The sequence below is a fragment of the Puma concolor genome, chromosome A3 (assembly GCF_028749965.1).
Source record: "Puma concolor isolate L17-30 chromosome A3, mPumCon1.1.hap2, whole genome shotgun sequence".
NCBI classification, from domain to species: Eukaryota; Metazoa; Chordata; class Mammalia; order Carnivora; family Felidae; genus Puma; species Puma concolor.
Genome location: NC_141669.1, coordinates 11,767,114 through 11,794,972, shown reverse-complemented (window position 1 = coordinate 11,794,972; position 27,859 = coordinate 11,767,114). Strand labels below are relative to the sequence as shown.

Genomic DNA, 27,859 nt, shown 5'->3' with positions numbered 1-27,859 from the left:
CACTCATTCCCGGAAGATGATTTGCCTGTGTTTCACTGGGAAACTTGAGAACTCGCTTCCCTTTGTCCTTCCTCTTTCCGGCTTTTCCCAGAGAAAGAGGTCTCTTCTCTTGCGTTCAGGCTGCTGGAGTCCACACTCCCCCCTGCTCAGGGCTGTTCTGTCTGTCATCTTTTCTCTCTCCCCAGTGGCTTCAACCTCTCCTTCTCTGCTCTGTCAACTTTTTTTTTTTTTGGTCTTAAAGTTGAAATCACTCCTGTTTTTTTTAAAAAAAATTTTTTTTTTCAACGTTTATTTATTTTTGAGACAGAGAGAGACAGAGCATGAACGGGGAAGGGGCAGAGAGAGAGGGAGACACAGAATCGGAAACAGGCTTCAGGCTCTGAGCCATCAGCCCAGAGCCTGACGCGGGGCCCGAACCCACACACCGCGAGATCGTGACCTGGCTGAAGTCGGACGCTTAACCGACTGCGCCACCCAGGCGCCCCACTCCTGTTTTTTAAAATACAACAACAACAAAGTTAGAGCCATATTCTCCCTGGCTTTGGCTGCAGCTGCCTTCCTTCTGTCGCAGCTCAGCTCGGACATAGTCCCCTCCGCTCTTTGCGATCACTTTCTCCACGTTTCTTTGCTCCTCGTTTGTCTGGAGTCCGGCCACCCCTGCCATTCCACTGAAACTGCTTCTTAATGTCAAGTCCCCTTCCTCTGTTACTTTACTGCTTCATCCTTTGACACCACTGCTTCCTCCTTCCCGCAGGCTCCTCTGTGTGGCTTCTGTGATGCCCTCATGCTTTCCCCTCATCCTTGTCTTAGCCATTCGTTTTCATCTCTTCTGGGTGGCCCACGTCTTCTGGCTTTGTCCCCCAGGGTGCTGCTCTTGTCACTAGTAGAGAGTCTTCTGACACCAGTAAGTGCAGCGCTCTGAACCGGTCTGCCTGCTTCCTGTTCAGTCCACTTCCAACCCACCATTCAGCACGTACTTACTAAACGAATGTTCTTTCTTGGGCGGACATCTGCTCCTGACATGCCTCAGTTCAAAATCCTTTGGCCGTATTTGGATTTCAGGATAACCTGCCCCTTCCTTAGCTCGGTGAACAGTGTTCTCTGTTCTGTGGTGCCTCCCTACTGCCCCAGCCATTTTGCTCATTGCTTCGCTTCATCCAGTCTTTGGGATCCTGCAGAATGAACTGTACTTTCACAACACGGGACGCTTCTCTGCCTTCCATGCTGTTCTCTTGCCCTCCTTCCTTGTGACCTGCTGATATCCACAGATTCTTTTTTTCTTTTTTTAAGTTTATTTATTTATTTTGAGTGAGAGAGAGAGCAAGAGAGGGACAGAGAGAGAGAGAGAGAATCCCAAGCAGGATCCTCACTCAGTGCCCAATGTGGGGCTCGAACTCACGAACCACGAGATCATGACCTGAGCTGAAATCAAGAGTCGGACACTTAACCGACTGAGCCCCCCAGGTGACCCCAGTATCCACGGATTCTCTACAGCACATTTTAAGTGTTTCTCCCTCAGGGAGACTTTGTGACACTCGCAGGTGGGCCATGTGCCCCCTTCTTTGAGGCCCCACTCATCCTTGCTCTATTCAGTCTTTGATTTACTGGGTGAGTTTTCCTATGAGGTGGAGATCACTGAAGGAAGAGACCTCATCAGTTTTCTATTCCTAACACTTAGAATGGTGCTTGGTTCACGGAAGGTCCTTAGGAAATAACTGGTAGTCTAGGATGAGGGTGTAAGTGAGTAGTACGAGAAGCGGTGAGTTAAGGCCACGTTAGATGATTTTGCCATCAGCCCGAATTATGTCCTTTCATAAACCCAGTCAAGTGATAGGGAGTCAAATTGCTGTGTCCTGAGCATGTCTAGGAAAATCATACTTCGTCTTGGTCTCAGTGAAGGGCAAATATTTGAATGGAGACAGAGAAAGGGTCTACCGGAGTTCATCATTCAGCAACTATTTATTGAATGTTTTTTATATAGGAGGCACTGTGGAAGGGTAGGTAGCGAACAGGAATATGAAAGCAAACATTTTGTTTTTGGAGCAGAATGATATAGTGAAAGTAGGATTAATTTGGCATTATCACTAAATAGCTCCCCCTCGCCCCCCGTGTTAATGTCGTAAGAATAGACAAATATATATGAAATTGCTCTTAAACTGTCATGCTCTATGAGTTTAAGATGTTTGTCTTTCGTTATCTTCAGTATTTCTTACTGATTCTTTTGAAACAGTTTGCTGATACATTTGCTAAAGAACTCTAATGTTTTTGTATTAAATAAATGTATGTTACTGATAATGCAATCTTATAGAAGATGATCACAAGAGTCTGATTCTGTACAGGAGGCTTTGACTGTAGAAGATGTGGGAGATGAAACACTCAGTCTTCCTGTCGCTTTTCTGTTTCAGGTCGACTGTGCATTGTCACTCATTCGACTCGGAATGGAGCGGAACATTCCCCGTTTGCTGGTTCTCTGTGATAATTTGGTTACCCTGGAAGCCTTGGTTTATGAAGCTGGGTGCGATTTAACCCTAACCCTGAAAGAACTCCAGCAGATGAAAGACATTGAAAAACTAAGATTGCTGATGAGTAGCGTATGTTTTATTTTAACTTTCTGTGCACTTGGATTAACGTGGGTCTCAAAGCCAAAGATAAAATGGCCTCCAAACCTGAGAATTTAGTAAATAAAGGAAGGTTTCTTGACTTAAAAAAAAAAAAAAAAAAAAAAATCCAGTTTTTGAATAAATTACTGAAGGCATCCCAAACTATTTTGGCTGTTCTTGTACCTTGCTTGCCCTTTATTCATAATCATCTGTATATAACTTCTTTTTTTCTTTTAGCTAGCAGATTTCTAAACTAGCTGGTCATTCTAGGAGTCATGTTTCTAGGCCTTCACTATGTTAAATTTCCCAATTACTTCTCTGTTTTGCTTACACAAAAGTACTGGATTCAGAGGGCTGGGTGCTTGTGTGAAGAAAACATCTTGGCTTACTGGCTCGTAAGTTCAGGAGGGTTTGCCCAGCCACTTTTAGATTCTTCTCGGGTCACCGTGGGGAGGAAACACCCCCCAACGTTAGAACCTGGTTTCTCATGAACCCACTGAATAGAGAGGCACCTTTGAGATCAGAACGGTGGGGCTGTGGGGGGCCAGCTGTCACAGGCCAGACTGGTTCCAAGTGGCCGGGTAAGGCATGGAATCCTTGTCCCTGCACTGCCCCACGCGCTCTCCTTTCTCCCTGACTCTTCTCTTTTTTTCTCATGTACTTTCTTTTTCGTCTTCCTTCCTTTTTCTCTCTTGTCCTCTTTCTCCCTCTTATCAGTCAGCCTTTTCTCTCTCCCTCTGGCCCTGCCTTCCATTTTGCTTACTAGTTTTTTTCCCCCACTGATTTTCCAGCCAGTGAGAATTGATTTGTGTTACATGTAAGACTCCTCTTAGGGGATTTAGGTGTATCTCCTGGGGTAATTAAAAGAAGGAATTGTATGATGTCAGGGAGAATGAGTAAAATTATGTGTGTCATTTGGAGTTTTGTGAAGGTGGATGTAAAGGGGAAAAACAAAACAGGAAAAGATAAAAGGAAGGGAGAGACTCTGGGATTCAGAGACTATTCTGAAGTAGTTGTCTTCTAGAGGTTTTTGTTTTGTTTTGTTTTGTTTTAAGTTTATTTATTTTGAGAGCTAAAGAGAGTGTGGGAAGGGGCAGAGAGAGAGGGAGAGAGAGAATCCCAAGCAGGCTCCTCACTGTCAGTGCAGAGCCCGACATGGGGCTTGAACCCATGAACTGTGAAATCTTGAGCTGAGCTGAAACCAAGAGTCAGATGCTCAACCAACTGAGCCCCAGCCGCCCCCCTTCTAGAGCTTTTTTATGCTCCTCTGTCTCTTTGCTTTTTTCTGTTTTATTCTTCCCATCTCTGGGCTCGCTTGTTCTCTCTCCATCTCTCTCGAGACATCTTTTACACGCACACACATGCACACACACACTTTTGCAGGTGGAACCTCTCTTTACTCTGGGAGACCTCATGTTGGAGCAGTAGTAGTAACATTTTTGTCTTCCAGAGCTGGGCATAGGCTGTGAGGGACCCAGAGTGGCCCTGGTCCTGAAGAGAGGGCCCCAAGTGCTGTCCACTGTACAAGCCCCAGGCAGAAGGCCATTCTGCTACCTCTCAGGCTGCCTGGGAGAGGTGAACCAGAGTGTCTGTTTTAGGAAGTGTTGGCCTTCAACTCTTTAACATCAGTCTCTTGAACTTGTTGTCTGGTATGATAGGTATTTAATGTGTGTTTGTTTTGGTTGATTGTATTTTCAGTGTTCTGAGGACAAGTATGTGACAAGTGCCTACCAGTGGATGGTTCCCTTCCTTCATCGTTGTGAGAAACAGTCTCCTGGTGTGGCTAATGAGCTATTAAAAGAATATTTAGTAACTTTAGCTAAAGGGGACTTAAAATTTCCCCTGAAGATATTTCAGCACTCCAAACCAGATGTAAGTAGAAACTCTAACTTCTAAAAAAAATCTCTGCACCTCTTCCTCTGCATAATTATGTCTTATTTGTCAGTTTGTTATAATAGGCTTTGCAAGTAACTTCACTTGAAACAGACAAGAAAATCGTTGTCATATTATTCTTTAAAAATGTTTCAACAATTCAGTCCACTAATTTTTTGGAAGTTTATATGTACTTTGATTTATTTACTCATAAATTTGTTGACTTTCTATTATATTGATTATATATATAGATATATATCAATACCAAAAAAACTAATAGTTGATAGATACTGAATTCTTACTATAGATAGGCACTCTACAAGTGTTAACCCATTTAATCCTTATAGCAATCCTATGATGTAGATATTTTTTATTAATATTGGAGGGAAAGAAAATTGTGATCTAGTGTGGTTAGGCAGTTGTCCAGGGTCACAAGGTTAGGAGTGGATCCTGGGTTCACACATAGGTATTTTAATTTCACAGCTGTTTTCTTAACCAGTATGCTTTACCCTAACACCAGGAGAAGAAGAAAAGATTCTCACCCTTTAGGACCTTCAAAATACTTATGAAAATCTTTAGGATGTCATAAGGAACTCTGATTTTTCTTAATATCTCTTGTATTTGCTTAAGACTACTATATATTGGCTCTCAAACAACACAGCATTTAGGAGCACCAACCCCCGCCCCCCCACGCAGGTGAAAATCCATTTATAATTTTGACTCTCCCAAAACTTCCAACTATCGGTAGCCTACTGTTGACCTTACCAATAACATAAATAGCCGGTTAACACGTTTTGAATGTTAGATGTATTCTGTACTGTATCTTCATAATAAAGTAAGCTGGAGAAAAGAAAACGTCATTAAGAAAATCATAAGGATGAGAAAATACATTTACAGTCCTGTCGCGTATTTATAAACAATTGGCATATAAGTGGACACACAGTTCAAGGGTCAGCTGTGTTTAAAGCTCTGTACTGCTGTAGAATTCAAGCCGTTGTTCACATTCACTGGCAATAAGTCATTTTGTTAAGTACAGTATACTTTAGCAAAGTAAATAACCTCTTAATTTAGCCCTAAATCAAATATGTTGTTTTAAGAGATACTGGCTCCCGTTCTGTTGGCTGGCAGTGGCTCAAGCGGGGTGGCGTGGCCACTCGAACGCCCTGACTTTGTAGTGAGAGTCAAAGGGTTGGATTGGGGTTCAAGCCAGAGGCCATTGCAGCCTTCTTCCAATCCAGAATTCGAATTGAGTGCACTTCCTTGAGCTAACCTTTATTGCAGTCTGAAGTCTTCTGAAGTGTATGGTCTTAAGCCGTATAATCCAGATAAAAAAGGAAAACGTTGCTTAGCTAACCTTACACATTTTTTGGTTTCTGAAAGGGTCGTTTGTCAGAAATATATCTATTCTTTGGCGTTTTAAAATTTTCTATCTTCTCATAAGCAGCTCCCGTTTAGTATTCTGGTTTTGAATTTGGGGTGGTTTACTGTGAGCCAAGGGTGGGTTGCTTAAGACCGCAGAACACAATGTGAGAAGCAGGATGGATTGAAAATGAATGTTTTATGAGGAAGAAGGAAGTGACTTTAAATTCTTTCTAGTAATCTTGTTTGTGATACTTCTTCCTTACAGAGTCTTGTAAATCCTTTGTATGTCATCAGCTTTTTGTTGTTTTTACTTGGCAATTTAGCATGTGCCTTTTGAATAAAACATACGGTCATTTGCTTTTGTTGAAATATGTAAACATCAAAGCAGAGAACAATGGAGTTGCTGGGCTCTTCCTTTCTGATCCAACCTCTATATATCTAACAATATTATCTTTCCACAACAGAACTTTGCTCATGTTCATGGATCATGATCTATGGGAAGCCTCCAGTGGCTTACCAATGTCCACAGGGTAAACGTTAGGCTTCTAGCGGGTTCTTTGTGGTCTGTTTCTAGTCTGCCTCTTGAGCCTCATTTCCCTCTGTGAAGGAATGTGCTAGTTCACTCACACTGAACTTCTCACCCTGTCTTCACCTTGTTCGGTCTTTCATGCCTCTTTATGTCTTAATAGTCTGTCTCCTTTGTTAGGAATGGTCAACTTCTCTTCCCTTCCCTTTGCAGACATCTGCCTGCCCTTCAAGATCCTGCTGTCTAAGATTCCCTCTGCTGGGACACCTGTGACTTACCTGTGCTATGACAGGTCTCGTCCCTGCCTCTGTAATAACCCATGTCACACTCTCATAATTGGTATTTATTTATTTTTATTAAAACACTCATGTTTGTCTCTCCCACCCTTGTTTCCTATGTGTGTTCTCTATGTCCCCTGCATCTGTGTGTTGCCAGAGTGTCAGTGCCTTGTAGAGAGCAGGTGCTCAGTAAATTTTGTGAGGGCAGATGATGAGCGAGGGACTGAAACTAGGTTTCATTATGATGCTTTAGGTCACTTGATTCCATTTGTTTGCTTATGAGGATTGTGCTTGGAGCATTGTTTTTATTTTATTTTACTTGGCCCTTTCCAAAAAGATCTGCCATGTGTTAGGCGCAGAGTATTTACAGTAATATCACGGGAGCAGTGATTTCTGTATCAGACCGCTTGGACTAAGTTACGCTGCATTAACAAATGAGTAGGTTAGAACAGATATTCATCACTTGCAAGTGTCATACAGGCTGTAGCTGGGCTTCTCTTGTGTTCCATGTCTTGTTCGCTCTGGGACGTGGCTAAAAGAGCAGGCCCCCTTTGCTGAGCTGTGGCACAGGGAAAAAGAACAAAGTAGAACTGCACAGTGACTCTTAAAACTCAGCTCAACGTATGTCACGTGACATCCGGTCACATTTCACAGGCTAGAGGAAGTCTGTGGCCAAGCCTGATGTTAACAAGGCAGGGAAGCATAATCCTGTCTTGGGAAGAAGGGAGTGCATATTTGGGGACAATAATACAGATACATACTCGCCCTTTTAACTGTAGTGTATGCTACAAACTCTTCTTCTTTTGTATAACATCCTGACTTTAAGCACTCCTCTGTGATTTTAAGCTGCTGTTCTTTGCTTGAATGGCCCTTTGGAAAGTAGAACTTGTGAAGGAACTTGGGCAAGTCTGGATGAAGAGGATTTGGGAATAAAATATTCTGCCTTCACATGTTCTCTGTCTGCTGTACTAGCATTTTAAAAATGCATCTGTGTATGGGAACTATGAACTTAAATTTTTTTGATTGTTATTTATTTTGAGAGAGAGAGAGAGCCAGTGAGCGAGCCAGTGTGAGCAGGGGAGGGACAGTGGGAGAGGGAAGAGAGAATCCCAAGCAGGTTCTGCACTGTCATCGCAGATCCTAACGCTGGGGCTCGAACTCACAAACTCTGAGCAGATCAAGAGTTGGACGTTTAACTGACTGAGCCATCCAGGTGCCCAAGACTTTAAAACAAAAAGGGGTGGGGGCGCCTGGGTGGCTCAATCAATTAAGCAACCAACTTCGGCTCAGGTCATGATCTCACAGTTTGTGGATTCGAGCCCCATGTCAGGCTCTGTGCTGACAGCTCAGAACCTGGAGCCTGCTTTGGATCCTGTGTCTTCCTCTCTCTCTGCCCCTACCCAACTTGTTCTCTGTCTCTCTGTCTCTGTCTCTCTCTCTCTCTCTCTCTCTCTCAAAAATAAATAAACATTAAAAAAAAAATAACAGTTTTCTAGGCCCAACCCAGATATAATGAGAATTTGGGGGGTAGGGATCTGGAATGTGCACTTGACGATTTATCCAGTGATTCTGGTGGAAATCCACTTGCTATATGCTGCAAATAATTCCCACTCCTGTTTTTCTGTTCCTCCTGTCGTTCTCTTAGTGATGAAGGTCACTTTCATCTGATGGGGAATCAAACTGTTTCAAGGTTCAGAAGGACTTTCCTCTTTCCAGCTATCCTATATTTCTATGGTGCAGTCCTCCAGAGGCCTGAGTTTGGAAGCTTTGGGTGCTGACGTAGGCCCTGTATCCCAGCAGTGGCATAAATGGGAAAGTCTACTTAACACTTTAAACTCTTGTCTTCAATTTCCTGCTTGCCTGCTTTTGGCCCATACTCCTTAGGGAACTGAAAAATTTATACTCTACCATGCAGTTAAGTATGGTAACCTCTAGCCATGTGAGGCTATATAAATTAAAATAATAAAAGTAAAAATTCATTTATTCAGTCTCCCCAGCTTTCTGTTATTTCTAGTATTTTGTAATTGCAAATGATGCTATAGTGAATAACTTGTTCCCATGTGGTTTTGTGTCTTTGATGTTTATTTTATATATTTATTAAAAAAATTTTTCTTTAATGTTTATTTTTGAGAGAGAGAGAGAGAGTGCGAGCGTGAGTGGGAGAGAGGGAGACACAGAATCCAAAGCAGGCTCCAGGCTCTGAGATGTCAGTACAGAGCCCAACATGGGGCTCGAACTCATGAACCACAAGATCATGACCTGAGCTGAAGTCAGACGCTTAACCGACTGAGTCGCCTAGGCGCCCCACGTTTATTTATTTTTGAGAGAGAGAGACAGAGCATGAGTAGGGGAGGGCCAGAGAGAAAGGGAGACACAGAATCCGAAGCAGGCTCCAGGCTCTGAGCTGTTAGTACAGAGCCCGATGCGAGGCTCGAACCCATGAACTGTGAGATCACGACCTGAGCCGAAGTCGGACGCTTAACCGACGGAGCCACCCGGGCGCCCCGGTTTTGTGTCTTTGGTGTGCCTTCAAGGTGTGTTCCTACGATGGGCATCCTGAGCCTACAGGCAAGGGTTGTGTTGGCATTGCCAGAGTTTCCTTCGGGGCGGTGGGGACGGGGGACGGTTGGTCCAGTTGACATTCCTACCAGCGGTATAAGACCATGCTTGTCGCTCTACAGTTCTGTGGACAGAATTCATTGCCATAGTTTAAAATGTTTACTAATGTGGGAAGTAGAAAGTGGTATTTCAGGGGTGTTTGAATTTGCATTTAATTATGAGTGAATTTGAAATGTCCTCATGTATTTGAGGGGATTATCTCTTTTTTGGTGACTTGTCCATTCCTGTCTTCTCCCCGTTTTTCATTTGGATTTTTGTTCCTTTGTGCTTTGCTTTTGTAGAAATTCAGGTACATTGGCATAATTACCCCCCTTTTTAATGGTATGGATTGTGTATATTTCTTTCAGTTGGTAGATTATCTTTTGACTCTGTCTCTGGTGGGTTATGTCAGCCAGAATTTTTATCTCTATGTGTAGACAAATTGAGCAATTTTTTATTGCCTCTGTATTAGGAGTCATGGTGAGCAAGCCTTTCCCTCCAAGGTCAAAGAAGAATCCACTCATTTTCTTTCAGTACTTGTATGATTTTATTTTTCTGTGTGGATCCATAATCTACTTGGAGTTCACTTTTTTGTGTGGTGACATGAGGTCTAATTTCATTCCTCAGATGGTTACCTAGTTGTCCCAGCACCATTTATTATAAATTTGGTCTTTTCTAGAGTGATTTGAGATGCCACCTTTGTCTTATATCAGATTTCCATTTAGTTCTAATTCTAGACTTAAAAAATTTTTTTTGCAAGTTTATGTATTTTTGAGAAAGAGAGACTGAGTGTGAGCGGGGGAGGGGCAGAGAGAGAGGGAGACACAGAATCCAAAGCAGGCTCCAGGCTCCAAGATGTCAGCACAGAGCCTGACGCGGGGCTTGAACTCATAAATTGTGAGATCATGACCTGAGCCGGAGTTGGATGCTCAACCGACTGAGCCACTCAGGCTCCCCTAGAGTTTTTATATTGTTACTGGTTTGTCTGTACACTGGGACCAACTGTTTAATTATAGAGATTTTATAGTGTGCTTTTAAAGTCTGGTAAGGGTGGTGTTCCTTTATAGTTTTTCTCCCTAGGTTTTTTTTTTTTTTTTTAAAGCTATTCTTATAAAAGTTTGTTTCTTCATCTGAACTGTAGTACAACTTGTTTGATTCCATAAAATAGCTTATAGTTACTGTGATTATATTAAATTTGTAAATTAGCCTAGCAAGACTAATATTTATTTATTTATTTATTTATTGAAGTTTTAAGGTTCAGTTAATTAATTTCATGCACATGCACGAGCATGAGCTGGGGAGGGGCAGAGAGAGCAAGAGGCCAGTATCTCTATAACATCCAGTCATCCTATTCAAAAAGAGGGGGTATCCCTCTTGCACTGTTGGTGGGGATGCAAACGGGTGCCTTTGGAAAGCAGTGTGGAGGTTCCTCAAAAAATTAAAAATAGACCTACCCTATGACCCAGTAATGGCATTGCTAGGAATTTACCCAAGGGCTACAGGAGTGCTGGTGCATAGGGGCACTTGTACCCCAATGTTTATAGCAGCACTCTCAACAGTAGGCAAATTATGGAAAGAGCCTAAATGTCCATCAACTGATGAATGGATAAAGAAGTTGTGGTTTATATACACAATGGAATGCTATGTGGCAATGAGAAAGAATAAAATATGACCTTTTGTAGCAACGTGGATGGAACTGGAGAATGTTATGCTAAGTGAAATAAGTCCTACAGAGAAAGACAGACACCATATGTTTTCACTCCTATGTGGATCCTGAGAAACTTAACAGAAGACCATGGGGGAGTGGAAGGGGGAAAAAAAAAGTTACAGAGAGGGAAGGAGGCAAACCATAAGAGGCTCTTAAAAAATGAGAACAATCTGAGGGTTGATGGGGGGTGAGAGGCAGGGGAAAGTGGGTGATGGGAATTGAGGAGGGCACCTGTTGGGATGAGCACTGGGTGTTGTATGGAAACCAATTTGACAATAAATTTCATATTAAAAAAAAAGAGGGTATCATTATATTCTGTCTTTTTTTTACTGTCTTTCAGGTGTATTAAAAATGTTCTTCATGTAGCTTGTGCACAATTTTTGTTAAATTTATTCCTAAGCCTTTAGTTTTCTCTTTTTCTATTATAAATTAACTTTTCCCTACCTTCACTTCCTCTGTTTGTTGGTTTTATATATGAAAGCTATTCATTTTGTATGTTAATTTTGTATTCTGCCCCTTTACTAGTTTCTTGTATTGCTTCATTCTCTGGGGTTTTCCAGATATCCTGTCTTATCATCTGCTCTTCATCTACTTGCCTGTAGTGTTTTTATTTATTTATTTATTTATTTATTTATTTATTTATTTATTTATAATTCATTTATTCATTCATCCATTTATTCATTCATTTAATGTTTGTTTATTTTTGAGAGAGAGAGAGAGACAGAGCACAAACAAGGGAGGAGCAGAGAGAGAGGGAGATACAGAATCTGAAGCAGGTTCAAATGCATGGCTCAAACTCATGAACCGTGAGATCATGACCTGAGGTGAAATCAGACGCTTAACCAACTGAGCCACCCAAGACTGTTCTTTAAAATAAAATTATAATCTTCCTACACTTTACCTTGCTGTGTAGCATGGAGAATAATCTGCTACTCATGGTGGGGAAGACTCACTGACTTCCTAGAAAGTTTTAAAGGGGCTCTTTTCTGTTAGCTTGAGGTGGGGCAAATGATGGTTTCATAGTCACTACTGAGATATTAGGGCAGGCATGATGGAAATAAGAGGAAGTGTGTTTTATACTTCATGAAGTTAGATATCTTGTAGGTAGATGAACAGAACACAAATGGTAAGTGCCTTAAAATGGTGATCATTACAATTTATGTGCTAATAGATTGCATTAGGAAAGATATACTGAATGGCATGGGAAGCAAACAAAAAGATGCCATAGGAATATAAAGAGGAAAAAATAATTTATGTATCAGAGTAGAATGAGGATAGAGTCTTTGGATTAACATTTATTGAGCATATGTAAGAGGCTGTAAAAATCTGGCCAAGTCCAATTGAAGTTCAAGCCAGGCAGAGATAAAACTGGATTATTAGGGAGGTCGTAGATAGGGCAAGACTGAGTTTTTGAGAAGTACACTACGACAAGGAGACATAATCAGACTAATAGCATGTTTAGATGAAGGCAAGTAATTGAATTTGAGTGAACTAAAATTTGCATAGAGGTTTGTAGGACCAGAACAGTGAGCTGGCACCAGGCACGAAGGACTTGAGTGGAAGGCAGAAAGTTCATTTTTTACCTTTCACATCGTAGGACTGCAAAAGGGTTTTCAGCAGGAGATTTTGAACATACATGATCAAGTATGGACTTTAGAACCTTTAACTTCCAAGTGGTTCTTTAGTGTCGCAGGGAGGGCAGGAAAGGAAGCAGGGGAATCCAGGGAAACATCAAAGAGTTTGGCTTCTGCTGCAGTTGGTTTTCCATTTATTCCTTTTCATTCAAACTGGTTTGTTTTTTTCATTTTCCTGTAGGAGTGCATTGTTGAATACTGTAGTTTTTGCCAGTCTCTCCCATTCTTACTGTGAAATGTTCCCGCGGGCCGGTTCCTGCAGGGCTGAGGGGCTTTTCCTGCAGGCTGTGGGGCTGTGAGAGCAGGTATCCTTAGCCCTGGTTTTGCAGCCAGTTGCCTGCATTTGACTCCTGGCCTGACCACAGCCAGCTTTGTGCCGTGAGCAAGTTATAGGGCCTCTTGGGGCCTCAGTTTCCCCTTTATGTAGAATCAAAATAGAACTAGTATTAACCTTACAGGGTGGTTTGAGGAATTGAGAATTCATGCGTGTGAAGCACATAGAAATAGTACCTGGCACACAGTAAGAAATCAGGAAAAGTTAGCGATTTTAATTAAACAATAATGACTTTTACTGTGCCCTGTTTGTCTCTTTAACCAGTCTGTCACTTTGCAACCTTGGATAACTGTCACGTGTCGATGTCAAGTTAATGGGATGTTTTTCTCTTAACACCTTGAAGAAATCTGTAGAACTCCTGTAACCATACTACCTCAGAAAACTGTACTTTCCTCATAACCTTGAATGTTTCTTCTTCCGTCCATCCATGTGATTTTTCCAGCGAGACGATAGATGCCTTTGGTAGCTTCTCTCCATCACTTTCTTATCTGTTTTGTGAATTTCTGCTAAAATGCTGAACCCCACTAGGTCTTTATTATGGAAATTATTTTGTCATTGAGGGCTCTAAACTTACTTTGTCATTGAATAGGGCTCTAAGAATATAGTTTCCGCTTTCTATTTTCATTTCTTTGGTGGTAATCATGTCAGCGTTCTTCACGTATTAATTTATTTAGTCCTCACAACTGTGACATTATGGAGAGTTGTTAATATCCATTTGTATAGATGAGAAAAACAAGGCACAAATACAGTATTTTTATATCCTAGAAAATACTCCAGAATGGGAGTCTGATTTGCGATGGAAAGGGTGTATCCTATAGAAGACAGTGACCCAAGGTAGCCATTCTTTCTGCACCAGAGTGTGTTCTTTTGAATAGACTGTCAGTGCTGTTTAGTTACATGACTAATATATAATGCATACTGAAAAATAGTAGGTTCAAACATCTCTGAATATTAGTTAAGGAATTTTATATATTTTTGTAATTGAAACACATAAAATTTGGCTTTAGGGTTAGAAATGTTTTTAATGAAGTGCCTTTTTAATTCGCTGTGTTTCTTCTATCCACTTTATCTTGAATGGGTCATAAATTGAAGAATCTGTTTTCAGCAGATGCAAAGCTTATGGGTACAAATTATCTTTTCTAGCTGATTCTGTAATTAAAATGTGATTTCATTCAGAATTATTAAAGACCCCGAAAGTCTGTAAGCTAAAGAAAAATCAAGATTTGTTTTTGCAGGTGATTAATTGCACTATTTAATATTCTATTGACAGTTGTACTGAGCTAGGGAAAGACGGACTATAAATCTGACTCTTACTACAGCATGCTTTATTTTCTCTGTAGCTGCAGCAAAAAATTATTCCTGATCAGGACCAACTGATGGCAGTCGCTCTAGAGTGTATCTACAACTGTGAACGAAATGACCAGCTGTCCCTTTGTTACGACATACTAGAATGTCTTCCACAAAGAGGATACGGGTGAGAATCCACAGTGTGCCAGTCTTATTGTTGTCTTTTTTGTCCTAACAGCTGAAACGAAAATGTTGTTTCCCTGAGTGTTCATTAGAATTTGGGGAATATAAAAACATGTATAGAAGAAAATGAAATCATCTGCAAACCTGTAGCCTAGAGATAAACTTTTGTTTTTCCAACAGTGTATGAGCAGTCACTGTAATTTTGTCAACTTGGATAAATTATCCATTAAAAAACAAACAAAAATACCACCACCACGATGAAAAATTCTTAATTTTAAGTGCATAGACAGTGATATCTCTGTTTCCAGTTGTGTTTTTCATGAAGCTTTTTTCATATTTATGGGCTTGGGGTAATCTATGAATTATTTGTTCTGGGCCCTTGCTTACAATAAGCATGTTAAGTAATCATGGATGAATATAAATAATTTTATTTTACTTTATTTTTCTTTCAGTTTTATTGAGCTGTAATTAATATACACCGTGTAAATTTGAAGTGTTTAACGTAATGGCTGGATATCCATACATTGTAAAGCGACAAGTCTGTTTAGTTAACATCCCTCGTCTTCTACAGATACATACATACACACATACATACATAAATAAGTAAGTTTTCTACCTTGTGATGAGATCTTTTACTCTTTCGAAAATAGCATACAGCAGTGTTTTGGTTGGTTTCAGTTGTTTGCCCAGATTGTTCCTTGACTGGAACATGTTGCTTCATAACCGTCTTAGCACATTATGTCCCCTGTACGTACTTCTCTTACACCTGGAAGTTTTATACATTTTGACCACCTTTATTCGGTTCCCACTCTACCCACTCCCATCCCCCGTAACCACAAATCTGATTTTTTTCTATGAGGAGGTGGTGGTGGTTTTTAGATTCCACATATAAGTGAGACTGTCTTATAGTATTTGTCTGTCTTTGACTTATTTCTCTTAGTATAATGCCCTTAAATCCCATCCATGTTGTCATAAATGGCAGGATTTCCTTCTCTTGTGTGGCTGAATAGTATTCCACTGTGTACATGTAAATAGCACTTTTTCTTGATTTATACATCTGTTGATGGACACTTAGGTTGTTTCCATGTCTTGACTGTTGTGACTAATGCTGCTGCCTCTCTCTTTTCCTTTAAGGAGATTTTTATTTTTTGTGAAATGAATGATAGAAATCACCAATTTTGCATCCCAGTGTGAAATAATGGTTTCATGCAGTCATTAACGGGACTGCGGTCAGGTGAAAGATTGATGGGTAAAAGATATTTGCGTGATACCAAAGTATTAGCTCAGCATATTTTTAATATATTTCTTTTGTTATTTCAAAGGGGAGATTTAGCTTTATAAAGTACAAGTCTGACTGCCACCATCTTTAATCAAGCTACCACGTGTGGTATCACGGTCAGCCTGGTGTTCTGTGCCTCCTGCAGAGATGCATTACGAGTAAAATTGTTCACTCTGAATCTACAGTCCTTGAGCTGAACTTCTGCTTTACAGTAAATCAGGGGATAGGGGAGCAAGTCCAAGAACACATGAAGGAAACAGATACATACGGAGGGTGAGGCACTCTGCAAGTCAACTGGTCTTCTCACTTTGAAAAGCCTGCGTCATGGAGAGAAACAAATGAGTGGAGGTGGGAGGTGCCGATCTAAAATCAAGAGTCCAAACAGACATCATCATCTCCTAAATTTTAACTATAAAGCAATGTATGCACATCATGAAAGTGAAGGAATCGAAAGACTTGTGATCGATAAACAGTTGATTGCTGCCCCCCTTCGTCATGCTTGAACACCTGTCTTCTAACAGGAACACTTGCGTAGGTAATGGTTTTCTTCTGGTCTTTGCCTGCCTCCTCTAAAACAGTAGGCTCATGCTGCTGCCGCAGTGCTACATGATTCTTGACTTCCTTTCATGGAGGTCTACCTCTCCCCATACCTGCTTGTCCTACTGTTCTGTCAGTGTGGTTAAGGCTGTAGTTTCATCACTGTGTTAGTAAATGTTGTTTCTACAGAGCTGGGTATGATTATATTTCCTTTTTTTGTAGCGTTTTGTTGTCCCTGAATTGGATCATTTCCTTTATTGTTGTTTGCTTTGTTCCCATTTATCTCCTTCGGTCTTCCGATGGAACGTAAAACTCTTCTTTACAAAGATATCTCAGTTCCTTCCCTTTTTCTTGTCTTCTCTCCCCCTGTCTTCCTTTTGAAGCCTCCGTCTTGGACTTGTCTTTTCTCTTGCTTTGATGTGAATTAATTGTTGTGTGTTCTGAGCAACTGCCATCCCGGGACTTGCTGCGCCTCTCTTGTGTTGCATATTGCATTTCTGAGATCTCTTCTCTTCTCCTTCCTTCGCTTATTCTCTCATTTTGATGGAGCAAAATCTTAATAGCTTCCTGTCAAAGGTTACATGGAGGCATTTTGATTTGAAGACTGTCCCATGTCAGAAAGATAACCAGAATTGCCCCCTTAAACTTGATAGTAGGCTTGGCTGTGTCTGCATTTCTAGGTTTATAATTATCTTTTCCTTGTGAGTTTTGAAGGCATCCATCTTGTCCTCTCCTCCCAGGATGTCAGGTAGTCCCATATCATTCTAAGTTGTTACTTTATATATGGCTTTTCTTCCTTTTTGGATATTTCAATACCTTCTCTTCATCTCTGTATCGTAAGGGTGTGTTTTATTGTGAGTCTAAATGCATTGTTGTGGTGTTCACTTAGTTAGTCTGTTCCAGTCTGGAAACTCTTTGTCTTTCAGATCATTGGGAAATTTTCTTATATTCTTCCCTAATCAGTTTCCTTGGTAATTTTATTTTTACTTCCTTCCCTTTTTTTTTTTTACTCTCTTTCTTTCTCTATTTTTTTTTGCACTTTCTTCTTTGTTTACTACCCCTTTTATTCTTTTGCCCACTTTTTGATCTTCTGTTAAATGATCTAAGAGTGTCTTCAGTTTTATCTTCTCATCCCTCTTTCAAATTTTAAAATTTAGCTTGGCTTTCTTATTTAAATTCCAGGAACATTTAAAATAAAATAGTATCCTAGTCTTGTTTCAGAGATGCACATGTACCTGTTCCTCTGTTCCCTGCATTACCCACGTTCTCACCATGGTCTCTCAGTATTCGTATCCTGTTTGTTTGTATCTCTGCTTTTACCGTTAGGGACTTTCCTTCATGTCCAGTGATTCTTGGCCATTACTTTATATCTAAGACATGAAAAATCTGTCTGGCAGCCTATGACAGGCTGAAGCCTTTTCATGGTAGGAGTGCTTGAGGGGTGGCCTTGTGTGTGAGCACCTCATTTGTCCTCTTGTTTCAGGTTTCAGTTTTGGATGTTTTGGGTCTGTGGTGTTCTCAGATGTTGTCCATTATGTCGTAGAGATGTTGGGTAGTTTGGAGATCTTGATCGTTCATCTCCCCTCAGCAGGGGTCTCAGTACTGACCACCAAGAAGGAATGCAGGCAATGAGACTTGTCACAGTAAAGCTAAATGGAGACCATAGTAGTGCTTAATACATCCTTTCCTTCCTTGGTCTCAGTTGAAGGAATCTTCATGTAGGGAAAGGTAAATCACAGAGTGACTCTACATGTATGTATTACCCAGACCTATACAGCTATGACCATTGGCCACCTCCCATCCTTAGTCAAGAGCAACAGGAACAGCAGCTGTGTCTGTGGGAACCGTGGGCCCCCCTGAGAGCCATGGGCCTTCAGTAGGCAGCAGAAGGCTGGTAAAGGGACTGTAGTAACCGATTTGGTAGCAACCTACGTTCGGTTACCGAATGTAGTAGCCGATTTTGTACCCATCATTTAGAAACCTCAACCCAGTGGCTGTCAGGGTGTTAGTAGTAAAACTACTCTTTGCAGAGGGTTACAAGAGATGCAGAGGCCTCTCTTAACATCTGTGTCCGAAAGCAGAGTGATGGGAGTTTTTTCCCTTCGATGGCCCAGCTGGGAAACTTGATGGTCTGTCTTTCAGCTTTGTGCCTCTGTTGTGGTCTTTGAATCTGCTAGTCAAACTCATTGACGTCCAAGTAATGTGTGTAATTTTTAGGAATAAATGTATTAGACTTTGTTTTTCAGGAAGATCAAATAAGCATAAATATCAACTAGAGCCTATCTATTAATTTTTGAACAGTAATTTGCCTACTGTAAAGTATCAGTGGAATGATATTAAAAGAACATTTTTTTAATGTAGACATTACAGTTACATTACAGAATTAGTGTGGTTTTGAAGAGTGTCTAGGCTAAGAAATGTCTCTTTATCTTGGCTTTAGATTAATGATATTTGATCTGACAGATTTTTTTTTTTGTAAATAAAAAATATAGCCTGATACTCTCTTGTTTTCCATTTATTTCTTAATGATTATATTTCACATTTATAATTTTCTAAATAACATGTCATTTTAAATTAGCCCCATATTAAAATTCAGAGCCTCAGAGTATTTTCTGAGGTTCTCTTTTTTCTTCATGCCAAGTTTGTCAGTTTGTATTTTCCTGTGATTAGTTGTTTGTTTTTAGCAGTTACATGATTATTTACCAAATGGTAAACTATGTGTTTTTTCGCCATGAAATGAACACTTATTTAACCTCATTAATTTTTCGTGTACCTTACATAGGCAGCATGTTCCATCTGGCTGAAAAAAAGAAAAAAAACTTATTATGTTCGTGAATTATCAATTCACAACGGAGGAACACCATATTCTTGAAAGACAGTGACAAATGTTTATTGTAGAGCTACACAATGATAGTTAAGAAATTACTGTCGTGGGTTAATAGAAGGTAGCTGTGACAATTGACCTTCTGAAGGACTTTAAGTGGAACATACCCTAACTTAACACTCTAGGTCAAGGCCTCAAATTGGTTTTAAAGGATAGTGTAATCTTTGTAAACTGCACAAATAATTGCCAAATAGATTGAGACCAGGAAAGATTGATAGTTTTATAGTGAGTATTTTTGGGGGTTCAAGTTAGGACATTTTTAATTTTCTAAGTTCAGATGAAGAGTTTTATTTGGTCATCTTATTAATAAAACCCTAAGACCTGGCTGGGATTCAGCTGCATCATTGGGGTGGGGGGCACTGGAGAGCATCAGGTGCGGTGCTGCTCGGCTGAGGGCAGTCCCTCCATATTAGGGACGCAGAGTTGTACTGGATGGAAGGGGACTTTTGTAGTAGCGTCTCAGCTTTTGTGCCAAATCCCTGCATTCACTTGTACGTGTGTTGTTCCATACTAAATCTACCAGCCACATTTGTATTAGTGTATGATGTTTGCCATGATAATGTTTCTCCTAGTCCCCTGTCCACATGCGTCCTCAGAGAGGCCTTACTTTTTATCTCCACTACCTTCCAGGGATTATCTACATGATAGCCTTGCTTTTTTTTTTTGGTTCCTTAATATTGAAGTGGGTGCAGAGGGAATGATGACATAGGAGAAATCTTCTGAGTATACAGAATCCTAATGGAAACTTCTAGGGGGTGGTAGGGTTATAGACAGGTGGAGGAGAAAGCCAATGTGCAGGGCCATGCTTCCTAACCTGTTTTCTTGGTTAAAAGAACAGAACCAAATGGTGATTTTACTTTCTACCTCTTTTTTTTTTTTTTTAAGAGAAGACTAAAGGGGCGCCTGGGTGGCGCAGTCGGTTGAGCGTCCGACTTCAACCAGGTCACGATCTCACGGTCCGTGAGTTCGAGCCCCGCGTCGGGCTCTGGGCTGATGGCTCAGAGCCTGGAGCCTGTTTCCGATTCTGTGTCTCCCTCTCTCTCTGCCCCTCCCCCGTTCATGCTCTGTCTCTCTCTGTCCCAAAAATAAATAAACGTTGAAAAAAAAAAAAAAAAAGAGAAGACTAAAATTGACTTATAATTCTTTGTTGCTTTTAGCAGAATTGAGCAAAAAGTTCTTCAGTAAATACCTGTCCATATCATGCTAATCAGTAATAGAGAATATCATTCTAGTCCAATATTTTTTTTAATTTTCATCTCTTGAGTTGTGAAAGATGCTGGCTGAATGCATTCAGGAGATGACTAAAATTTTGCCCAGGCAGTGTAATATTGTTGTATATTAACTATAAGGGAAACATCGTTTCTCTTTTTCACTTCATTGAGTCTTATATTTCATATAAGAAGCTACTCCTGAAACTTTTTAATTTTTTTTCCTCTTAATCCTTTAGTCCTAAAACCGAGGCAACCGCAGCTCTTCATGATATGGTCGACCAACTGGAACAAATTCTCAGGTGAGAAAAATGAATCTGTTGGCTTTGTGCTGAGGGAGGAGGTCTGTCCAAGAAATACTACCTTTAGTATGTCTAGTGTATTTCCAGTTTGACTTTCTATTTGAGTGCATTTTCTTAATGCAAACGTACAGCTAGCCTATGTAGAGTAGTAAGAGCCTGGACGTTGAAGACTGGCGGACCTGTGTTCAAATCCAAGCATTGCCACTTACAGGCTCTGTGATATTTGAGCCTTCGGCTTTCTTATTTAGAATTTCAAACTCATGGAGATTATGGAATTAATGTTAGATGAAGTTTTTAAAATGCCTCCTACACAGAAATGTTAGTTTCTGCAGCAATTACTGTATCTTTCAGCAAACAATATTTATTATACTCCTGATTTTCATTTTTTGGGCATATTGCACTTGATGGACTATCTGAACTAGATCAAACTGCACTAAAGCCTTCCAGTAACTCTGTAGTCATATTCTTTACTGTCAAAATGAAGCATTAAACTTTGTCTTGGAGCCTGAAATTTCCCAATTTAGTATTTAGGAAGTCATGTGCTGTTTACTAGTATTTATATGTGTATATGAAGGTGCTTGAGTAATTTTTAAATATCTGTATTAAAATTTTAGGGATAAGAATTTTTCCAATATATATAATTATAGATTAATAGGTAATACCATCACTTTATAGTGGTGATAAAATAGTAAAGTATATAATTTGGAGTCTACTAATTAGAAGTTTTATTCATTCAATTTAAGGGGCTTGAGTATAAAAATGTTTCAAGTTGTATTTAAGGAAACAGTGTTTTTATGTGCTGTGTATGTATGGGAGTTTAATGAAGAATTAATTGTTCAGTTGCCTCCAGACCACTGTTTCTTCTATTTATTATTGCCTAGACTGAAAGGTGTTACTTTGTGTTCTGAAAGTTATAGTTTTTTTTTTTTTCTTGAAAAATGCTTAATAAATCAAGCTTGCTCTTTGTTTTCAAGCTTTGCTTATTTTAGGTTGGCTGTGTTTCTTCTGTCCCCAATGTCCCTGAAAAGTTGAGCATCGTTTTGAGTAAAGCTTAGTGGATTAAACCACTATAGAATCATTCCTTACAAATTTGAGGATTACAGTTTTTTTTCGTCTAATGAAATTGAGAACAGTTATCTCACAAAGATACAGTAAAATAAACACGATATATTTCCCATATGTTCCCTGGGCGTAACCATGCGTGGTCCTGATGTCACATTATGCTCTTAGAACCTCAAGGAAACAGTAACCCCTTGTCAGTTTCTGGATGGTACCCATGCCTTTGCCTCTTTAGTTTAAGTCATTTTTTAAAATAAGGACTTTTTATTTCTGTTCCACTTCATAGCCACCAATTACTGAAAAATGTTTTAGCATACCTAATACCAGGTGACATGACCCACGAAACCTGTTCTTATGAAGAGCTAGTGAAGTCTAACCAGTCACTCTGTGAGTCCAGTAGTAGTTAATTCACAAATGTGAGGTTCGGGGAGGCAAACCAGTTCTCAAGAAGATTCATATGAGACAAAATTTGTGACATATTTTATATTTTTATAGAATAGATTTTGGAGGGAGATTAAGCCTTGTGGTATTTCTGGGGCTCCAACTCTAAAATTGTTTCTTTTTTTTTTTTTTTTTTTAATTTTTTTTGTTTTTAACGTTTGTTTATTTTTGAGAGAGAGAGACAGACAGAGCATGAATGGGGGAGGGTCAGAGAGAGAGGGAGACACAGAATCGGAAACAGGCTTCAGGCTCTGAGCTGTCAGCACAGAGCCTGACGCGGGGCTCGAACTCACAGACCGCGAGATCGTGACCTGAGCTGAAGTTGGACGTTCAACCTACTGAGCCACCCAGGCGCCCCGTTTATTGCTTTTCTAACAGCCTTGCCTATAATAAGTTACTCAGCAGGTTTGTTCAGAGTTAAAGCTTGGTATTGAAATGATAGATTTTGCTTGTTTTACTGATTTGATGCTTTTAGAGTACAGGAAAATTACAAAAACTATTTTTAGATAAAGATATGTCATACTTTTGAAAAAATAGTTACTAGTTCTAAGTACATTGTCATAAGAGTATGGGATATGAAATTGGATACATAATTGTTAACTTTTTTTGGCTAAGAATTAATGTAATTTGTAAAATTGGGTCATTCTGTATGCTATATATTTTTTTAAATACTAAACACCTAAATGCTACATGTATAAGATTCTTAGATTTTTTGGTTTGGTAACAAGACTTTAAAATATCCTTTTCTCGGGGCGCCTGGGTGTCTCAATTGGTTAAGCGTCTGACTTCAGCTCAGGTATGATCTCACAGTCTGTGAGTTTGAGCCCCATTTTGGGCTCTGTGCTGACAGCTTAAAGCCTGGAGCCTGCTTCAGATTCAGTGTCTCCCTTTCTCTCTGCCCCTCCTCTGCTCATGCTCTGTCTCTCTCTGTCTCAAAAATAAATAAAAACATTTAAAAAAATTTAAAATATCCTTTTCTCATTTTAAGTGTGTCAGAGCTTTTGGAGAAACACGGACTTGAGAAACCGATTTCGTTTGTTAAGAACACTCAGTCTAGTTCAGAAGAGGCACGCGCGCTGATGGTCAGATTGACCAGGCATACTGGTCGGAAGTAAGTAATGAACAGAATTAATCAATACTTGTATATGGTTAAAAATAGTAGTATTTTTCTTTTCTTTTTTTTTTAATTCATTGAGTTATAATTGACCAACAATAAATTGCACATATTTAAAGTGTAGAATTTGTTAAGTTTTGGTATATGTATATACTCAGGAAACCATCTCACAATCAAGGTAATAAATATATCTGTCACTCTTAAAAGCTGCTTTTTGCCTCTTTATGTTCCCCTCCCTTCAGCTTCTCCCCATCACTCCCTCACCCCTACCCTAGACTACCACTGATCTGTACTTTTATCACACTTTGTTGACCTATTCACCTGTTTAGGGACATGTGGGTTGTTTTGAGTTTTGGCTTTTACAGATAAAGCTATGAATATTCATGTACCGTAAAATATTCCTGATATTTTATTTTCTTGTGTTATTATAAATAGAATTATTTTCTTAATTTCATTTTTGTATTGCTCATTCCTAGTGTATAGAGTTATTGGTATGTGTTAAAATATATTTTTTAAAATTTTGATATATATTGAGCTTGTGTCTTCCTACCTTGCTGGACTCCTGCATTAGTTCCAGTAGGTTTTCCTGAATATTATGCCATCTGCAAATAGAGACAGCTCTAGTTCCTTGTGTACAATTTTCCTCTCTCTTTCCTTTTATTGGTGTTAGCATGATGTGTCTTTTGGTATATAGCATGGTATACCTTTAACGTTTAATTAATTTATGGTTTTGTATTTGAAGTGTGTTTTTTGTAGGTAATATACATAAGTTAGGCCTTTCTGTCAAGGTCTGAGCTGGAGAGAGCCAACCTGCCACGTGCCACATAGTTATGGTGGGACTGTAAGGGCATTAAGACCCTTCAGACCTACTTATAAACAATAACAACCTTGAGATGGTAGATGGGTGAACATACACCACCCAGATGTCTCCGAGAATCCTGTCCCAGTCAACAGTAGCAAACTGCTTGGTGGTTTACTCAAGGAACTCTCCTTCCTAAGAAATCCCCTGACATTTTGTATTTGTCTCTCCCTATCTCTGTCTTTTTCACTAGTGTACTCATAGTGATTGATGTGTGTGCCTTATGTTCCTTTTGAGATCATAAGCTTCTCTGGGGCAAGTGTTATAGTTCCCATACATCGAATAAAGGACCTCATATATCGATGGTCCTCTCCCAATAATTATTAAATGAATAATTTAAAAAGTTTTCGCAACTCAAGTCTTAAGTTTTTTTTTTTTTTAATCTTTATTTATTTTTGAGAGAGACAGAGTGCGAGCTGGGGAGGAACAGAGAGAGGGAGACACAGAATCCGAAGCAGGCTTCAGGCTCCGAGCTGTCAGCACAGAGCCCGATGCGGGGCTCGAACTCACAAACGATGAGATCATGACCTGAGTCGAAGTCGGACGCCTAACCGACTGAGCCACCTGGGTACCCCTTAAGATTTTTTTTAAAAACTATAAACAAATGGTCAATATTTCTGATCATGTTGACTCTAGAACCTCGTCTTCAAGAAAGCCTTGCTGTTGCAGCTAGATTACTTCCTGTCCTTCCTTTGAGTCCCTCAAATACTTCTGAAGTCCTTATAGTTCATCTCTCATGGTTGTTCAACTTTGAATATGTAAGAGAATATGGCCTCTTTTTTTTTTTTTTTTTCAAACTAGTTAATTTGAAGTGAATCCTAATTGTTTCATGTATGCTACCATAGCTTGGCCTTCAGCATCTATGGAATATCCTTATGCATATTTTAAATGGTAGCAGATTTCATTGAATCTACACAAATCAAGTTTTACCATCTTGAATGCAATGCTATTTCTCCCCGGAAAATATTCCTTTGTTCCAGGGCTGTAACTAATACATCATGTTTGTGTTTAGGGATCTCTCTGTTAATTTGCAAATCTGGTATAGTGCCTTCAGGTTCTACTTTTGGTTCATATTTACTGAATGTATTCTGCAAAGGCCATTGTAAATAATGTCTTATAATTTATTTCAATTAGAACCTGTACTTATGGCTAGCCATGTGTGAGAAAACATTAATACCATCTGTCCCATTGTTGATGGCTTCCAGAAGAACAGCTGGGCTATGAGAATTTGATTCAGCTAGACAATGCTTAGGTTTGATTTTATCCAGCTGGTGCAAGATGGACACTCACTTCAAACATTTTGCAACTTTTTTTTTTTTTCAACGTTTTTTTTTTTATTTATTTTTGGGACAGAGAGAGACAGAGCATGAACGGGGGAGGGGCAGAGAGAGAGGGAGACACAGAATCGGAAACAGGCTCCAGGCTCTGAGCCATCAGCCCAGAGCCCGACGCGGGGCTCGAACTCACGGACCGCGAGATCGTGACCTGGCTGAAGTCGGACGCTTAACCGACTGCGCCACCCAGGCGCCCCCATTTTGCAACTTATTTACCTGCAAGCCAAATCTGAAAGAGCCCTCCAGTTCTTTGAAGTTCAGCCACAGAGTTCAACCTACCAAGGTCTAAGTAATGGACACATTTCAGGGATGATCCTGGAAAATGTGCAAATGTGTCATTTTTTTTTCTGGGGGAAAAATGCATTCTCTTATGCTTTATTGCATATGGGATACAAGTTATATGTTTTGTGTAATAAATACAAGCTACTGTAAGCAAATGAAACATATGCTTATAAAAAATTTTAGGTGAAAAAGTTCCTAGATACCAGAGATTTGACGACAGTGATCCCAAACACAGGCTCTCCCTATAGCAATGATATTATACACAAATAGTCTATTTGTCCCGTTCTTCATGCATTAAAAAGGGAGAAGATGTGTGGTAAAGAAACGGTCAGTTGGTTTATGACAAATGCCAATCAAAATAAAACAAAACCTGCCCTTTTCAAACAATGAGATTCATGATTATGTAGAACGACAAGACTAGCAAGTAAACAAATAATGATTCCAAATTCATGTATATTCAACGAAGGTGAACTTTTGGGGGAGGCAGAGAGAATTACAGAACTTTCTCTTTCCTGCTAAACAATATTAGCAATCGTGTATATAACTATAGAAACCAAAGAAATGTGTTTGTAACTTTCAGATTCATTCATTAACATTTATTGAATACTACTTTATACCAGAAAAACGGAGGGAGTGTTTCTTCATACATTCTAGTTTCAGTTAATCCTCACAATGTACAAAAAGGGAATCTGTAGCTCAGAGAAATTCAGAGACCTCTTCAAATCCATATAGGTGATTGAGCTTGTTTTTAAACTTAAGAACATCTTGCTTCAATGCCTGTGTTTTATAAGAATTAATCTCCATTTTTTATCACTTTCCAAGATGGGTTTTTAAGTGAGGAAACTGAAATTCAGGAACATTCAGTGTTCATAATCATGCAGCTAATATGTGATTCTTAGGGAAATTTTTAACAAACCCCTTTGGCCTGCTGCAAGACCATGTGAACCGTTGACTTCTCAAACTCTGTAACCCTGGTTTCCAACATAAGATGGTATTTGATCAATGAGATTGTGCATGCCTCATTGGTTGTGTAAAACTGATCCCTGGTTGGTAAATTGCTTCTGACCCGGAGGAACTGGAAAGGAACTGGGAAACCTGAGAGGGGCTTTGTGCTTTGGGCTTTCCTGAGGGTGGTCACTGACATGTCCTTGAGGAGACCCTGAAAACTGTGCCTATGGAGTTGTTATGAAAGATACTGATTCTTGTGGGGCATGAAACTTCCTCCTGAGGCCAACAGGGCAGCTCCTGCCACTAATCTCTAAGGCTCTGTTGCCTGGCACCTGGGCTGTCACCCGGGTGAGCATAACCCCTGTAGTGCCCGGTCGGTCGCTCTGTGGACTGCCGCAGGGACCCCACTGGAAGGAGCGACTGGCGCTGCCCTGCTGGTGAGTTGGGGTCGCCAGGCTCTCGACGGACACCAGGGGTGGGCGGGGTCCAGAGCATCCCCTGTGGGGCCTTGCGGTATGATGAAGATGAATCTGCAATAGTACTCTGGTGTCCAAGTGCTGTCCCTGCTACATCTTGCTGTGCTTTATTTTGTCTCAGAAACTCACAGCTTGTTTAGCTTTGCTGTTATCACATAATGCTGTTCCGGTTTGGAGTGTAGGCGGCCTGTGACTGAGGCAGCTCTGGAAGCCTCTAGCATTGATGCAGAGCCGCTCAACTCTTCCTCGGATCCAAGTTGTTTCCTGGAAATTCAAATGAGATTATATCTGTTGATCACTTGCGGGTTGTGTGGCACATAGAATGGTGACACCGATGGTTTTGTTTGTTTGTTTGTTTGTTGCTTTTGGCCAATCGAAGAGAGATTTCATGAGTTACTTTCTTCTTCTGCTCCTCTTCTCCCTCCCTCCCTCCCTCCCTCCCCGCCCTCCACAGGCAGCCTCCCGTCACTGAGTCTCATTGGAGAATGTTGTTGCAGGACATGTTAACTATGCAGCAGAATGTTTACACCTGCCTGGATTCTGATGCTTGCTATGAGGTAACTCTACACATGGGAATTATTGCCTCTTAATTCGGAAGGTTTCGTTGTTACAGTGTGTTTATCGGACACAAAGGTGATGACCATAGGCTTCATTATAAGTAATACTATTGAGTAAGGGAGTAGTGCTTTCTTTTTTTTCTTTTTTTCCCCCAAGTTTGTTTATTTTTGAGGGGGAGAGAGAGAGTATGGGAGGG

The 27,859-nt window shown here is 40.1% G+C and overlaps 1 protein-coding gene across 5 annotated transcripts in view; it reads left to right on the top strand.

The window, feature by feature from the left end:
• The window catches only part of NBAS (NBAS subunit of NRZ tethering complex), a 367,149-nt gene that overhangs the window by 163,155 nt on the left and 176,135 nt on the right, over positions 1 to 27,859 (top strand). For all 5 annotated transcript variants that reach the window (XM_086700060.1, XM_086700059.1, XM_086700058.1 and 2 more), the window contains 6 exons: positions 2,406 to 2,591; positions 4,299 to 4,472; positions 14,253 to 14,386; positions 20,530 to 20,592; positions 23,081 to 23,203; positions 27,560 to 27,662. In XM_086700060.1, coding sequence (XP_086556186.1) covers positions 2,406 to 2,591; positions 4,299 to 4,472; positions 14,253 to 14,386; positions 20,530 to 20,592; positions 23,081 to 23,203; positions 27,560 to 27,662 — 783 coding nt within the window. The remainder of the gene's footprint in view (positions 1 to 2,405; positions 2,592 to 4,298; positions 4,473 to 14,252; positions 14,387 to 20,529; positions 20,593 to 23,080; positions 23,204 to 27,559; positions 27,663 to 27,859) is intronic.